Source organism: Electrona antarctica (assembly GCF_951216825.1).
Source record: "Electrona antarctica genome assembly, chromosome: 4".
Lineage (NCBI taxonomy): Eukaryota > Metazoa > Chordata > Actinopteri > Myctophiformes > Myctophidae > Electrona > Electrona antarctica.
This window is the reverse complement of record NC_136809.1, coordinates 8,648,267-8,664,406: the sequence shown is the minus strand read 5'-3', so window position 1 is coordinate 8,664,406 and position 16,140 is coordinate 8,648,267. Positions and strand designations below refer to the sequence as shown.

The window sequence follows — 16,140 nt, the reverse complement described above, 5'->3', positions numbered from 1 at the left end:
TGTTCCTCCTTTCTTCAATGCCACCACCATCATCAAGTCTGTCTGGATACATTTTATTAATATGCATCTCATTCATTGTGTGAAAGAGGGGAATATTAGTTGCAATCATAGTGTAGCCATCATGTTGTGATGGTCTTGCATGTGATAAGAGCTCTTTACTATTCTTCTCTTTGCAAAGACAACATTTGCAAAAGGGAAATTCTTGGCCGAAACCGAATACCGAATATAGGAAACAGTTGGCCGAAAACCGAATACCGAATATACAAATATGATTAATATTATATATATTTTTTCCTACCATTGCTGTCATGGCCGTACCTTAAAGCTACCTGATTTATGGCAAAAGGAATGGTTATGGCAAAACCTAACTTAAATAATAATCACTATTATGGGTCCATAAAACATTTATGCCGCTCTTTTGAATGCATACACCGAATATGTATGCAATTAGCATACATATTCGGTGATATATTTTCTGCCTATTCGGGCCGAAACCGAATAGGCCGAATATTCGGTGCATCACTAATCTACACCTAGCCCGATCGTTCATCCAGTATCATTTAAGTCCCGTGCGTTCTGTACACCATCTTGGTAAGTCCATGAATAAGTCATGTATAGCCAACTTACCATTGGCTCGGCTCTCCCGTGTTGGCATACCCTGTCAATTCAGGCGTGGCTGTCTAACTAAACATCATACATGGTAAACTACATGTAATCTACACTAGCTATTAGACAACATTTGGGACAATGAAGTCATTATTTAGCAAGCTACACCAAACAAATTACTCAGCTGATACTGAACTGAACCTCATGCTGAGTTTCACAGGACCGGTGCCACCAGTGTGCCCTGGCTGTACGTTGACATCCACTCTGTTGAGCTACTACATTACCCCCCCCCCCCCCCCCCCCCCCCCACACACACACACACACACACACACTAAACCTATAACAATATTAAGATATACACTACCATCCATTTTACCCGAGTCAGACATAACGCAAACCTCTAATTTAGCAGAATATTAGGATTCCGGGACTGATATATGGTACAAGGAAGCCAATGAGTAAGTCCATGGGTCCAAATTTGGATTCTGCATGGTGATAAATGTATGATTTGACACCAAGATCATTCAAATAGGACAAGTCTATGGGATTTTATTGCGAAATGCAATATTACTGTATATTCAATGGTGGCCATCTTGAAAAATGGCCGCCATCTTGAAGTTTTATATGGCACAATGGTTTTCTCAAAAGAGCCATCCCACCTGCCCTTTCTCCAAAAAAACAAAAAAAAAGTTGTATTTTATTTATTTTTTTCGAGGGAAAAGGGCAAAACATGTGGGGGCCCAATACGAGCTTATGTGGGGGCCAAAAAGGGCTTATGTGGGGGGCAAATAAGGGCTTGTGTGGGGGGCAAATAAGGGCTTGTGTGGGGGGCAAATAAGGGCTTATGTGGGAGGCCAATAAGGGCTTGTGTGGGGGGCAAATAAGGGCTTGTGTGGGGGACCAATAAGGGCTTGTGTGGGGGGCCAATAAGTGCCATTGGCCCTTCAAGACGAACATTTGACAAGTAATGATAAATGCCACTATCATAATGAATTATCTTTTAATCTGCCATCAGTCAGTTTTAGTTTCAGACTAATGACAACATATTTCTTATTTTACTGTCCAATGACATGAAATGGCACAAGGGAAGGACTCCACAAAAAGACCACCCCCAAAAATCGGCGCGCGCTACGCGCTCCCCCACACGTGCCCTTTTTTGGATTTTGAGCCCCTGCCCCCCTAGTGCTCTCTGCACGGCCCTGTACGATAGGCTACATCTTTATTGTTCCTCTTTGGTAAATGTAGTTGTCATCAACAGCAGTAAGAGTAAAACATAGGAACAGAACAGATACGATTAAAAAATAAAGATGAAATCATAGATAGGCTTAGGTTCTGACAAAATGAATACATTGTTTATAGCAATTGTTACGTAGACAGCACTAGAATTGCATTTTTGAGTGGTGTAAACCACTCCTACAACTGGCTTTTTGAGTGGTGTAAACCACTCCTACAACTGGCTTTGTTGTGCAGAAAAAATGAGCATGGTTGCTATGTTCACCCTGTTCACCCGGGTGTGATTTCATACAACTGGCTTTGTTAGTGCAGAAAAAATGAGCATGGTTGCTATGTTCACCCTGTTCACCCGGGTGTGATTTCATTACTTCAGACATGATTTCATTACGTCAGACAGGCTATAAAAGACCTTACACCACTCAGTTCACACGGGTGATTTTTATGTAGTCAAAGCACTTTATAGTACACATGTATAATAATATAGTATGTATAGTTTACATAGATACTAGACTGTTACGTTCTTAGTTTACACTTGAGTCATGATAACTGGTTTTTATATATGTGATGTATGCCATGCTTTTGTTATTGCTTAATGTAAATCGCTCTGGATTAAGAGCGTCTGCTAAATGCCTAAATTGTAATTGAGCACTTATAAAAACAAAGTTACACCAAACGAGAACACACATGACCTTGTAGACTTATTTTTGCTACTTTCCAGTCAACACAGACAATTTTAGAAAATACATACATAATACACAATACATTCAATGACATCACAGTGTCACTTATAAAACCACAGTTAATCCAGAAATAAAAACACTTTAGAATATAACTCAAATGATCCTGGCATCTGTCTAAAATACAGCCTATAGATGCCACGTATTTTTTTTATATTTTTATAAAATACATTTGAACCTTTGCATAAGCCTGGAAGGTCATCGCTAATTGTCAGAATGCATAAGCCTATATGTGTTACAACTAGGGCTGGGACTCAATTAGAAAAAATAATCAAATTAATTTGAAGCATTGTAATTAATTAATCGAAATTATTCACATTTTAGTCACATATCAATATTTGACCTGATAAGCTTTTCTTGGTCAATTAAAACAGATTTTGGTCGAGTGAATCAATGAGTGAGTTTTTGTCTCCACCAGGCCGAAGGCATGGGGAGAGAGTATGCTTTGCTGTCCGTCCGTCAGCTAATCTCCGGCACCGTTAACCCGGTCAATGCCAAAATTTGCACACACTCCCTGGATGCCAATGATGAACCTCTGCACCAAATCTTCCAGAACGGCCTGTTATAGCACCACCATGAGGCAGATTTTCACATTTTTACCTAAAACTGCACCGATCTGCATGAAACGTTGCATGCACACTTCCTAGAGGCAAACAAACAACCTTTGAACCTGCATTTTTCTCATCTGCCTTTTATAGTGCCACCAGGAGACATTGTTTGATATTACTCCTCCAGATTCTGTCCAAAGATCCCACAAATCGTTACACAGTATCTCAATAGCCATGTGCTCAAGACGGATCTGTCCGATATTTCAAATTCCATCCTAATTGCCTAACATTGGCTTCCAAAATTTGCAGGATTGGCCCACTTTGAACAAAAAGCCTCAAGTCATGAAAGCAGCGTGCAACTTACGTGAAATCTTCCACGCGCTTTCCTACTAGGCTGAGGAATAAATCCCACCCTTTTAACATTGGCCTGTTATAGTGCCACCAACAGGTGGATTTTTGCAAAACACATTTTTGGAACAAAATGCCTCAAATCATCCAATTGCCATAAAAGGCGTGAGAAGAAATGGCACCCTTTTAACACTTTAATTGCCCGGAACTATTTAATCCATTACATTCATGCGCCCAGTCGATTTATAAACACGGACGCCTTTTCCGGACGGACCGGCCGGAAGTTCATGATGTTGTGTAGCAGCTAACAATAGCCACAGCACTTTAGAATCGATCGACAACAACGGGAGACAAGAATAAATCTATCGAGACTAGCGACTGGACTGCGGAGCGCCGTCTAACACAGGATCTTTTTTCAGAAAAAGACGGGATGATTTAGATCGCGATTTATGAAAGTTTTAAGATTTTCGTTTTCATCAGCTAAACAGAGGAGGGAGTTTTTTGATGACGTCTCAGTCTTGTGCGTCACCGAGGAGAGCCCAGCAGGCGCGCCTGGGCTCTACAGCCAGGCGATCTGTTCTCGTATCAATAAACTTCGTCTTTAGGACAATACTTCGTCCTGAGCGTCGGGCGTTACTAATAGAAAGGACAAAGAACTTCGTCCTGGGCGATTAATCTGTTAACATTGGCCTATTATTTAAATCTAAATTTCCCATCCACTGGGTCTGATCGGCTTCTTCTCCCATTGTGTGCACGGTTCTGTGGTGCAAACAATATGCGCGATTAAAACGACTTAATTTTTTTAATCACGTCATTGTTTCTGTAATTAATTAATCTCAATTCATCAGTTAAAGTCCCAGCCCTACTTACAACCAATCACCTCACCTGACCTGTCATCTACTATCGTATGCCGATGCTGAGCGAGCCCTTCCTGTTTTGCGTGATTCTGCCGTTTTGCAGTTCGGCTCAGCACCAGAGAGAGAGAGGATGTGCGATATTTCTTTCAATGCTGTAGCAACAACGCCATCACGTGTGGATTCTGAGGTGTCTCTTCATGTTGCTGGAATCCAAAAAGCACCTGCCACAGATGGGGCAGCTGAATGGCTTTTCTCCGGTGTGAACACGCTCGTGGTTCTTCATCTGATGCTGGCGGGAGAAACGCTTGGAGCAGTGGCGACAGCCGTACGGCTTCTCGCCCGTGTGCACGCGCCTGTGCAGCCGCAGGTTCTGGAACTTTTTGAAGGTCTTCCCGCACACCTCGCAACAGAGCGGTTGACCTCTGGCGTCACGGGCTGGTTGGGCGGGTAGCGCCATAGTCGAGATGGAACTCAGGTGCCTGCTGAATTCCCTAGTGGAGGAGGCGGCAATTTCGCTGAGGGAAGACGACTGATTGTCTTCTCGGTTTGCCTGAGGGTGTAACTGCAAAACCTGCCTGTGGGAGGAGAAGCCACCATAGGAAGTGGCACTATTAACAACAACCAAACTTGACTTTAAACCTGAAGTCCTGTCTAAGGTCTCTGTGCTCCGTGTCGGGGTTGAGCGCGCTGCTTCTAGCTCCTCCTCTCTCCCGTGTTTCTTGAGTCTCTGTTTGGCAGACCTGGTTATCCCATCCCTGTCTATTATGCTCCACTCTGAGCTCATGTCTGCCTCCACTTTAATTGGAACAGAATCCACCACCACCATATCGGGTTCCCAGTCCAGATTACCAGCCAGGGGTGGAGCAACGTTACTCAGGTCGCCAGAAACGTCTCCTCCCCGGTCCTCTGAAGTTCCAGGAGAACCCTCTCTGCCATCAGTGTTGCTCCCAGTTCTTCCCTCTTGATGTGGGCCTGAGTTATGTGGAGGGTCCAGAGAACAGTTCCCTGTGGTTAGACTGCCAGCGTTATTCCACACCTCTATGCCTGCACCAGCTTCTGCCCACTCAGATGCACTGGTGAACAGGTTGCAATCGTCGTGGCGTGTGGTGTTAGTGAATCTGTTATTGTGGTCAGATGATGAATGGTGGATCTCTCCGTTTACATTTCCGTTAATGTGGTGACGGGTGTTGAATCGCTGGTCGACGTGATGAAGATGATTCTCAGGCTCTACATCGAGGGTTCTAGGTATAGTGTTTGCAGATGCCCTTGTGTTTGTTTCACTTCCATGCTTGACTGGGGGTTGAATGTCTGAAAGGACAAGAGTAAATTATCAGTTGGTTAAGAAATTTCTGAAATGTAAAGCGGATGAGCAGAGTAGGGCTGCAACTATTGTTTATTTGCTTTGCTGTTGATTACTTTACTGATGATTCCTTAAATAATCAAGAAGCGTGTATAGTTTTTATAATGTTTTTGAGTGGTGTAAACCACTCCTACAACTGGCTTTGTTAGTCTGTCTGTGCTCAAAAAATGAGCATGGTTGCTATGTTCACCCAGTTCACCCGGGTGTGATTTCATTACGTCAGACATGATTTCATTACGTAAGACCTTACACCACTCAGTTCACACGGGTGTGATTTTTTCCCATTATAATCAATGACTTAATTAGCGTGACTAACCACTTTTCCCTATTTTATAGTTCATTGTAAAATGGTGTCATACAAAATTAGCTCCACAAGCTCACAATCATGACTCATGAGGCTATAGATCTGCTATTTTGGAAAACCTTCAGTGTTGTATTTAAAAGGGGGGAAAGGGGAGTAGGGATTCCCCCCACAATCATTTCGATTGAAATAGATTTATATAATCAATTAAATCTATTCGTTCAATCAACTGTTTCACCCCTAGAGCAGAGATTTTTTTCCCCTCTATGAACAAATGGGATAGAATATAATTATTTTGCATTATGGGTGACTGGGGGTGGCAGCAGATATAGCTTTCTCAATTTCTCAAAAAGATGTGGCTTGCATTCACTTGTTAGATGTACATTTTTACTGTATATTAATTTCATACTGTACATTAATTTAATTCACATGTTTATTTACAGTATTCAGGGAGGTTCAACTATATGATGTTCTCAACATGAGGACAGCTGGATACTTGAGGTTCAAAGGTCCCTACATGTACAAGCAAACACAACTAGAGAACATTATAACAATAGCTACAAAAAAGAAAATCAACCAGGTGCTCGATGGAGATGCAAAAAATAATAATGTAAAATAGGCTGGTGCTTCAAGGATCAGTACGGGACTAGAATACTAGAAAAGGCGGCGATCCGAGCACTCAAAAGGTTAAAAATGAGGAGAGGGTGGATACAAATAAATGTACTTTATTTAGAAAAGTAAAAATAGGCCAACATGTCTTCATCAGGGCAAGTATGATGATACTTCACCCTCTTTTGAGTGGTGCAACCACTCCCTTACGGAGCTATGTGTGTGGCTGGGTGGCTGGGTGCCTAGGTCTGAGCACGAAAATAGCATGGTTGTTTTTCACCACCTATGCACAACCTAACACACACACGCGCACATATTAACTGTATATGATGATTTCGGGTGTGCCAGTACAGTAGAGGGTACAGTAGAGGGACCCCCACACGGTAACTCTGTCATTGCTCAACTGTTTCGGACGTGGGGCGGCTCGCCGGAATCGGCCTGGCCCCCTGGGCACGTTCCTGGGGGTCTGGATGTTCCACACAGAGTTGCACCACTCACTTCACACGGGTTTGATTTGAACCTTTTGAGTGCTCGGAAAAATAACACATCAAGTTCTCAGATCAGGATCCTAGAGCTAACACACACACACACACACACACACACACACACACACACACACACACACACACACACACACACACACACACACACACACACACACACACACACACACACACACACACACACACACACACGCCTTTGAAATGTAAAAGTTTGAGAATAACTGGGGGTAGGACTTATTGCTACAGTACTGTCTGCATTCAAGACACAAGTTTCCTGCCGTGGATATTTGTTTTTTCTTTTTTAATTATTTATTTACCCAGGGAAGTAGCTGAGCACAGGTGCTCATTTTCAGCAACGCCCTGCATAATGTGTGTGCCAAGTAAGTTGCAAGCTCCCTTCTTTTGCGTCATGAATGATTTTGCAGTTTGTCTCAGCACCAAAGACGGAGGATATGCGTTATTTTTGTCTCATAATGTTTTTATTACCTTTGAGTGTGTTGTCGTCACCCTCCACCTTCAAGATGATAGGAAAGCCAGCGCCCCCGTCCTCCTCCTCTCCTCCTGTTCCCTGTGTTGAGCTCTTGGTCGTGGAGTTACATCTGGCTCTGCTGGGCGCCGAAGGTCCACGGGTCACCTGTCACAATTATCCCATTTAGGCCAATTCTATTCTATATTAATTCAAAAAATGTATGTTGCACAGTACCAAAATGGGTTCCCGTCTTGAAAGGAAGTTACAAAATGGGTTCCCGCCCACAATGGGTTAATACATAATTGCAATATCTTAATTATTCGTTCATTCATATTATGTATTTCCTTTCATCTGTATGAATAATTAATCTGTAATAGCCTTTGTTATCCTAAATGTCTTGTACCTGCTGTAACTTACATTTATTTTTTTAATCCCACGATTTTGTAACCCATTTTTCACCCCTGTGTCAATTATCTAATGTGATCCTGGGCTCTACACACCCTCCGCCAACCTAGTCCCCATATATGGGGGACATGGGGAGAGCTCAACGGACTTGAACTCTTCCTTCATATCATGCACGAGTGTCCAAGTTGCTCCTTTACACCTGACAGGGGGGAGTTTCCCTGGTTGGACGTAGCGCGTGGAAGGAACAACACGTTATTCCAACCAGTTCCTTTCCGTAACTTACATTTCTGACTAATGAAGTATTCAATCAGTTCCAACGTTCAACGCCAAAATAATTTAATACATTAATAATTAAAAATAAAACAGTCCACTGGGGCTGGGCTCACATTCACGGTGCTGCTGCTGCGTTGGTGGTTGTTCCGTCTGGATGTCTGGAACTTGGCGACCAGCAGCTTCCTCCTGAGGCCGTCTATCTCCCTCTGGTTCTGGGTGATCTCCAGCCGCAGCACCGCGTAGCCATCATCCACCAGCTTGCAGATCTCTGCCACCGCGCTGTTCGCCAGGACCTCGATCACCGCGGCCAGCTGGGCGTGGAACGAGTCGCTGCTGGTGGTAGACATGAGTGGATCGCTTCAACAGTCGCTGTTCAAGAAGCAGTTGTTTTGTTGTGCTGTGGATGTTTGTAAACAGTCCACCATGTTTGTTCTTCTTCTGCTTGAGTTGCTTCCTGTCTAGTGCTGAAATGGTATGAGATTGGATTGAGGGTACTAGTACCCGGACCATTGAGGCCACCTACTGCATGGAGTAAAAACTTCAACGAGCTTGCAGATCATGACAGAGATATCCAGTAAACATCTTATCCATCATATGGGCCATACCAGCAAGCAGATAAGACCATGTGTGTTTGTATGGTTATTAAGATATGATAAATCTTTATTGATCCTCTTTGGTACATTTAGTTGTCATCAACAGCAGTAAGAAGATTCAAAGTAAAATTAAAAATTAAATGACAGATAGGCTTAGCACAACATTGCTTATAGAGCACTTATGAAAACGACATTACACCAAACAGAAGGAAAAACAAACGAGAACACATGTGACCTCGTAGACTGGTTATTTTTGCACATTTTGTCTATGTCTATAATGACATGACAAACATAGGGGCACCAGATTGAGATTGTAAGTGGTTAGGGGACATCCCTTTACTTTCTCTCAGTCTCCAGTCAACACAAACAATTTTAGAAACTACATTTTATTCAACGACATCGCAGTGTCACTTATTATAAAACCAGTTAATCCAGAAAAAAACACTTTAGAATATAACTCGCTGGAATCAGTTTAACATTCAACTTGCCAAACAGGCAATGTAAACGTGTTTCCTTTGACTGAATTGATAAGTCCCAGAAAAGACTCGCTGTGATTGGCCAGTAGTCCCTTGAGTGGCAGCGACGCAGCACCAGCACTAGCCCTTCTATAAACGGCTTTTGTCCCCACACGTCTCAAGATTTGCCATTGACAATGAACGGAGAAATGACGTCAGAATTCCGCTAAATATGACGTAAATTAAAGATCAAAACATTAAACGCTATTGACATTGAAGGGAAAACTTACGGCATATGTAAATGAGCAAATCGGCAAACCAATCACATGTTGGTGGTAATTTGTCCTACACAAAGATTACATTTCCATTGACAATGAATGGAAAATTTACGTCATTGTGTGTCTGAGCAAATCGGTATTTTTGTCCTACACAAACATTCAATTCCCATTGACAATGAATGGAGAATTTAACAGGCATAGTGTAAACAGGCAGTGTCTATTTTACACTATGATGTACGATGATAAGAGCACCCCTCACTTCACACAGTTGTGATTTTTTTTAAATATATATGGCTCCAATGAACTGCAGCGGCCAATGAGGCATCTAGGTTAAGGTCAAAGTTGGAATGGGCGGGGCGAGGGGTTGGTTGGGGGCATGGCTTGTTGCATGGCTCCTCTCCTAGAAGGGACATCTGCCGAAGAGGACAGAGTTCACAAACAGGAGGAGGGAGGGGCCATCCGTCTGCTGCATGCACGCATGTACACACACACGCACACAAAATAGCAGTACACAAGCATTAGTTTCATCCATGTGACCAGTCATACAGTGGGCTCTATCCAACTATAGAACAGAAGTACAGAACTATAGGTTCTGTGCATAACTGTAGTCCAAGGTTTCCAGAAGGGGGCACACCCGTTTCTTGATCTGGTTAATTTTCACATAGCTTTGGCTCGGCAGAAGATTTGAACCAGAAGCACATTGACACCTCACATGTGGTTCAAAACTGCCGCTACAGAGCGTTATATTCAACTGTTTAGTCTAGTCGCACAGTGAGTACTATTCAACTCTATATTTCAGTCATACAATTTAGGCATTTTAGCAGTTTTTAATACAGAGTGACATAGTAAGCAAGGTACAGTGGTACACACAAGGTAATACATCAAATGGACAGTAATAGTAATCTAGGAACATAGGTAAACCAAGAACCAATCGTCATCAGTCTAAACAGGATGCCAGGTCTACAAATGATCCTGGCATCTGTCTAAAATACACTTAAGCCTTTGGCTACAGTATGTATTTGTTTGCCATCTAAAATACATTTTAACCTTTGCATAAGCCTGGAAGGTCATCGCTATTGTCGGAGTCTATATTCTGGTGTTTTGCAGTTCGGCTCAGTCTGCACCAGAGACAGAGGATGTGCGTTGTTTCTTTCAATGCTGTAGCAACAACGCCATCAAGTGTGGATTCTGAGGTGTCTCTTCATGTTGCTGGAATCCACAAAGCACCTGCCACAGATGGGGCAGCGGAACGGCTTTTCTCCAGTGTGAACACGCTCATGGTTCTTCTTCTGATGCTGGTAGGAGAAACGCTTGGAGCAGTGGCGACAGCCGTACGGCTTCTCGCCCGTGTGAACACGCTCGTGGTTCTTCATCTGATGCTGGTAGGAGAAACGCTTGGAGCAGTGGCGACAGCCGTATGGCTTCTCGCCCATGTGCACGCGCTGGTGCAGCTGCAGGTTCTGGAACTTTCTGAAGGTCTTCCCGCACAGCTCGCAACGGAGCGGTTGCCCTCCGGCATCAAAGGCTGGCTGGGCGGGTAGCGCCACAGGCGGGATGGAGCTCAGGAGCCTGCTAAACTCCCTAGTGGAGGAAGCTGCAATTTCGTTGAGGGAAGACGACGACTGTTTGTCTCCTCGGTTTGCCTGAGGGTGTAAAACCTGCCTGGAGGTTTTGATTGCAGAGAATGAGGAGGAGGAAGAGGAGAGGCCACCATAGGAAGTGGCACTAGTATTAACAACCAAACTTGACTTTAAACATGTAGTTCTGTCTAAGGTCTCTGTGCTCAGTGTCGGGATTGAGTGCGCTGCTTCTAGCTCCTCCTCTCTCCCGTGTTTCTTGAGTCTCTGTTTGACAGACCTGGTTATCCCATCCCTGTTTATTATGCTCCACTCTGAACTCATGTCTTCATCCACTTTAATTGGAACAGAATCCACCACCACCATATCGGGTTCCCAGTCTAGATTACCAGCCAGGAATGGAGCAACGTTACTCGGGTCGCCAGAAACGTCTCCGCCCCGGTCCTCTGAAGCTCCAGGAGAACCCTCTCTGCCATCAGTGTTGCTCCCAGTTCTTCCCTCTTGATGTGGGCCTGAGTTATGTGGAGGGTCCAGAGAACAGTTCCCTGTGGTTAGGCTGCCAGCGTTATTCCACACCTCTATGCCTGCACCAGATTCTGCCCACTCAGATCCACTTGTGAACAGGCTGCAGTTGTCGTGTCGTGTGGTGTTGGTGAATCTGTTATTGCAGTCAGATGATGGATGGTGGCTCTCTCTGTTTACATTTCCATTACTATGGTGACAGGTGTTGAATTGCTGGTCGACGTGATGAAGATGATTCTCAGGCTCTACAGTGAGGGTTCTAGGTGTTGTGTTTGTTTCACTTCCATGCTCGACTGGGGGTTGAATGTCTGAAAGGAGAAGAGTAAATTATCAGTTGGTTATTCAATTTCTGAAATGTAAAGAGTATGTGCAGAGTAGGGCTGATTACTTTACTGATGATTAATTAAATAAATCAAGAAGCGTGTATAGTTTTTATAATGTGTTTTTGCATTATAATCAATGACCTAATGTTTTTATTACCTTTGAGTGTGTTGCCGTCACCCGCCTCCACCTTCAAGATAATAGGAAAACCAGCGCCCCCGTCCTCCTCCTCTCCTTCTGTTCCCTGTGTTGAGCTCTTGGTCGTGGGGTTACATCTGGCTCTGCTGGGCACCGAAGATCCGCGGGTCACCTGTCACAATTAATACATAATTGCTATATCTTAATTCCTTCATTCATACTAAATGGTAAATGGTGCATTTATATACTAGCGCCTTTATCCAAGGCGCTTTACATAGATTGTGCATTACATTCACCCATTCACACACACATTCATACACCGATGGCGGCAGAAACCATGCAAGGCACCAACCAGCACATCAGGAGCAATTAGGGGTTCAGTGTCTTGCTCAAGGACACTTCGATACTAACTCTGGGGGAGCCCGGGTTCGAACTGGCAACCTTGCGGTTACCATCCAGCCACTCTACCCCTGAGCCACCGTATATTATTTCTATTCATATGTATGAATTAAGGTGGCCTTACACTAGCCGATTTATTTCAATCTGAAATCTGATAGCGCCACACACTACAGGATAATCGGAGCGGGGCAGAGCAAATATCAAACATTCTTGATGTTGATCGGGCCGATCCCGATCGCGCTTTGAGCGGCCCCGAGCAGATCGATTGAGTCGGGCACCCCCCAAGCGTCAAAAAATGCCCGATTATCGGCTAGTGTAAGGCCACCATTAATCTGTCGAACAATAGCCGCTCTACATCTGAGAAACGACCTCGCCCTTTAGGAACAGGTCAGCTCCATATAGAGAGATCTAAGGGTGGCAGCCGGGGGCAGTGCCTTGAGTGTACAGGGTTTGATGAGGCCTAGGGCCGAACCTTAATGCACTTGACGCACTGACGGCCATATATGGTGGTGTGACAGACGGACTGACAGGTCTTCATAGTAATCTGTGACCTACAGTCGCAACATTATTTATTTTGAGTATATTAGTTTCTACCAGGCAGTCATTGTTGATAATTTAATTTAAGTTATTTTGAATATACCCTGTGCAATCTTTCATTACAATAAGCGCAAATACAAATAGATTTTTGATCCAAACATTCCCTTAGTAATGTACTAATGTAAATGCTAATGATTTCAAGGTGACATTCATTGTTGAGAATGACAATTAAGACGAAGTTTGTGGATGGTATTACCCCTCAAAAATGGGATTGATTGATAGTCAAAGGGGAAGTGCCCCAATACCCTCCTAACTAACTACTTCTCCAAAGTATGTGACACCTACAGCCACAATACAAGAGGGAGTGGCAAAGATCTGGTACCACCCAGGCCTGTTATAGAAGAAACATGGGACAATTCTGCTACTTAACTCTGCCACCAAAATGTGGAATGCGCCTGACACCATCCATTATAAATGTGAATCACTGGTTTCTTTCAAAACTAGCCTGAGAAAATGCAATTTCCCTGATACAATGGAAGTGTCGTTCACTGCTGATGTTTTCCCCTTTCTCCTTTTAGTTGGTGTAGCTTTTAATGCTATGTTGATGAATTGAACACATGATAGGACCACAATAGAAACAATTAAGTCCCCCAGACTTTTGTTTGTGTTATCCTTTTAGCCTTAATGTCTGACCGTACTTGTTGTATTAACTTACATTTGACATTTCTGATTAATAAAGTAGTCAATCAAAATATGTTCCAACGTCGTTCAATGCCAAAATAATTGCATGACCGTGACTGTCCACTCACTACTGGGGCTGGGCTGTTGCGTCTCAGAGCGTTCAGTCTGTCAAGGTGGTGGTTGTTCCGTCTGGATGTCTGGAACTTGGCGACCAGCAGCTTCCTCCTGAGGCCGTCTATCTCCCTCTGGTTCTGGGTGATCTCCAGCCGCAGCACCGCGTAGCCATCATCCACCAGCTTGCAGATCTCTGCCACCGCGCTGTTCGCCAGGACCTCGATCACCGCGGCCAGCTGGTTGTGGAACGAGTCGCTGCTGGTGACAGACATGAGTGGATCTGATCACTTCAACAGTCACTGTTGAAGAAGAAATAGGTTTGTTTTGTGGATGTTGTTGTTGTCAGAGTACAGCTCGAGTCGATAGAGCGTTTGTGTGCTACCAAAATATGTCCGGGAGTGAAAGCTATGTCATGTAACAATGGTTCCGGATACAGTCAAGTAAGTATTGTTTCCAATGTCATACATTACCAGTCTTTCTAATGTTGTCTGTATATGTAATGTCATGCAGTTTTGAGGCCAGTCACGAATAATAATAATCTTGTCCATTGGCATTCTTGACTTTCACCAATTCACCCACCGTACACTACAGGGCACTTTGACTTGATGTTCATAGAAATAATTATTTCTCTACTGGTAGCTTAAGCTACCCAGTAGTGTCCCCTCGTGGTGGATGTAGTGAATAACTCATTTACATTACATTATATAGAATGAAATGAAATGAAATTATTACTATATTTACCCAGGGTATCTGGGCTAAGCTCAAGAACTTGTTTCCAGCCAGGCCCTGCTCATAGAACACATTTCATCGTAGTGGTTCAATGCCTTGTTCAAGGGCACTTCAGCGGTGGTAATTTTAACGTGTCGGACCGCTGATCAATTTGACTTGCATGAAATAAAATGTAATGACACATCCCCTGCGTGCCGATTATTTGGGGTACTTTGGTCAAGGTAGCATTTACTTTTATGCTCACAATAAAGGCACATAATGTTAATAATATAAATAAACTATTAATAATAATATGTGGCGTTTGTAAAATATAATGTGTGTATTTAATTGTACACTGAAGGGAGCTGAATGAATAAAACATAACTCTAAATGCCTATTTTATAGTAGTACCATCATTTGGAGCCCTGATGGTCCCAGACTTTAGACATAGTAAGCTATACTCTAAGGTCCCAGATCCGAAGTTGATGAGAACCAGTTTCCTATTTTTCATCTGTCGCTTCTTCCTCCTAAAATGAGGCGAGTACTCCATCGCTACAATAGCTGTGAATATTATCTCAACGTCTCAGTACCAGACCAGTGCAAACCGTTTTCAGCATTGTGAATTTGTATAGATTTGCTCAGGACTCAGGAGGACGGTTTGTTGATGATGTTGCCCGCGCGACAAGTTAAATGTTTCATCGTCACCGTCACGTCACCCAAACGTCACCATAATACACTGCATAAATACATGCTTTCCATCAGGATTGCTCTTGCTATCTCCTCATCAACATGACCAAAAAGAGAAGGAATAACGGTCGTGCAAAGAAGGGCCGTGGGCATGTGCAGCCCATCCGCTGCACCAACTGTGCCCGCTGCGTGCCCAAGGATAAGGCCATCAAGAAGTTCGTGATCAGGAACATCGTCGAGGCCGCGGCGGTCAGGGACATCACGGAGGCCAGCGTCTTTGACGTGTACGTGTTGCCCAAGCTGTACGTGAAGCTCCACTACTGTGTGAGCTGTGCCATCCACAGCAAGGTGGTGAGGAACCGTTCCTCTGAGGCGAGGAAGGACCGCACCCCACCTCCCAGGTTCAGGCCTCAGGGTGGTGGTGGAGGTGGTGCACCCAGACCTGCTCCGAAGCCCATGTAAAGATGTGTGTAAAAGAAGGCTGTACACCATCAATAAATACAAGTTTATTAAAAAAAAATCAGAACGTCTCACATTCTGAATCCATTCCAAGCATTCGTTTTGCACTAAAAACACTCCTTGGCCTAAAAACGGCCATAGCCGTCATCACACGTCAGAACATTTTGGGCAAGTGGATATGGCCGAATTTACATAAACTAGAAAGGTGCCTGGGCCTCTACAGCGGTGCCCGTTGGGCACTGGCCTACTTGGAACGATGCAAGTCGGAAACGCATGCCCTACCCAGCTATTATGCGTTGGAGCCTCTACAGCGGTGCCCGTTGGGCACTGGCCTACTTGGAACGATGCAAGTTGGAAACATCCAGACATTATGTATGTGTCCCTTTTATGCCCATATATGGAGTTCTTTGTCAGGAATGCCC

The 16,140-nt window shown here is 43.9% G+C and overlaps 3 protein-coding genes across 3 annotated transcripts; 1 reads left to right on the top strand and 2 right to left on the bottom strand.

Annotated features, from left to right (window-relative positions):
- Nucleotides 1-1,840: 1,840 nt before the first annotated feature.
- LOC306922004 (uncharacterized protein) lies at nucleotides 1,841-8,696 on the bottom strand. The gene is made up of 3 exons (XM_079499359.1): nucleotides 8,363-8,696; nucleotides 7,589-7,736; nucleotides 1,841-5,637 (listed from the first exon to the last, which is right to left on the bottom strand). The coding sequence occupies exons 1-3, from the start codon at nucleotides 8,594-8,596 to the stop codon at nucleotides 4,499-4,501; spliced, it is 1,521 nt and encodes a 506-aa protein (XP_079355485.1). The 5' UTR covers nucleotides 8,597-8,696; the 3' UTR covers nucleotides 1,841-4,498.
- Nucleotides 8,697-8,888: 192 nt separating this feature from the next.
- LOC306922329 (uncharacterized protein) lies at nucleotides 8,889-14,282 on the bottom strand. The gene is made up of 3 exons (XM_079499848.1): nucleotides 13,879-14,282; nucleotides 12,155-12,305; nucleotides 8,889-11,982 (listed from the first exon to the last, which is right to left on the bottom strand). The coding sequence occupies exons 1-3, from the start codon at nucleotides 14,134-14,136 to the stop codon at nucleotides 10,751-10,753; spliced, it is 1,641 nt and encodes a 546-aa protein (XP_079355974.1). The 5' UTR covers nucleotides 14,137-14,282; the 3' UTR covers nucleotides 8,889-10,750.
- A 1,066-nt stretch (nucleotides 14,283-15,348) lies between these two features.
- On the top strand, nucleotides 15,349-15,721 carry LOC306921945 (small ribosomal subunit protein eS26-like; the record flags this gene model as incomplete). Its single annotated transcript, XM_079499288.1, has 1 exon — nucleotides 15,349-15,721. The coding sequence occupies exon 1, from the start codon at nucleotides 15,362-15,364 to the stop codon at nucleotides 15,719-15,721; it is 360 nt and encodes a 119-aa protein (XP_079355414.1). The 5' UTR covers nucleotides 15,349-15,361.
- Between the last annotated feature and the right edge of the window lie 419 nt (nucleotides 15,722-16,140).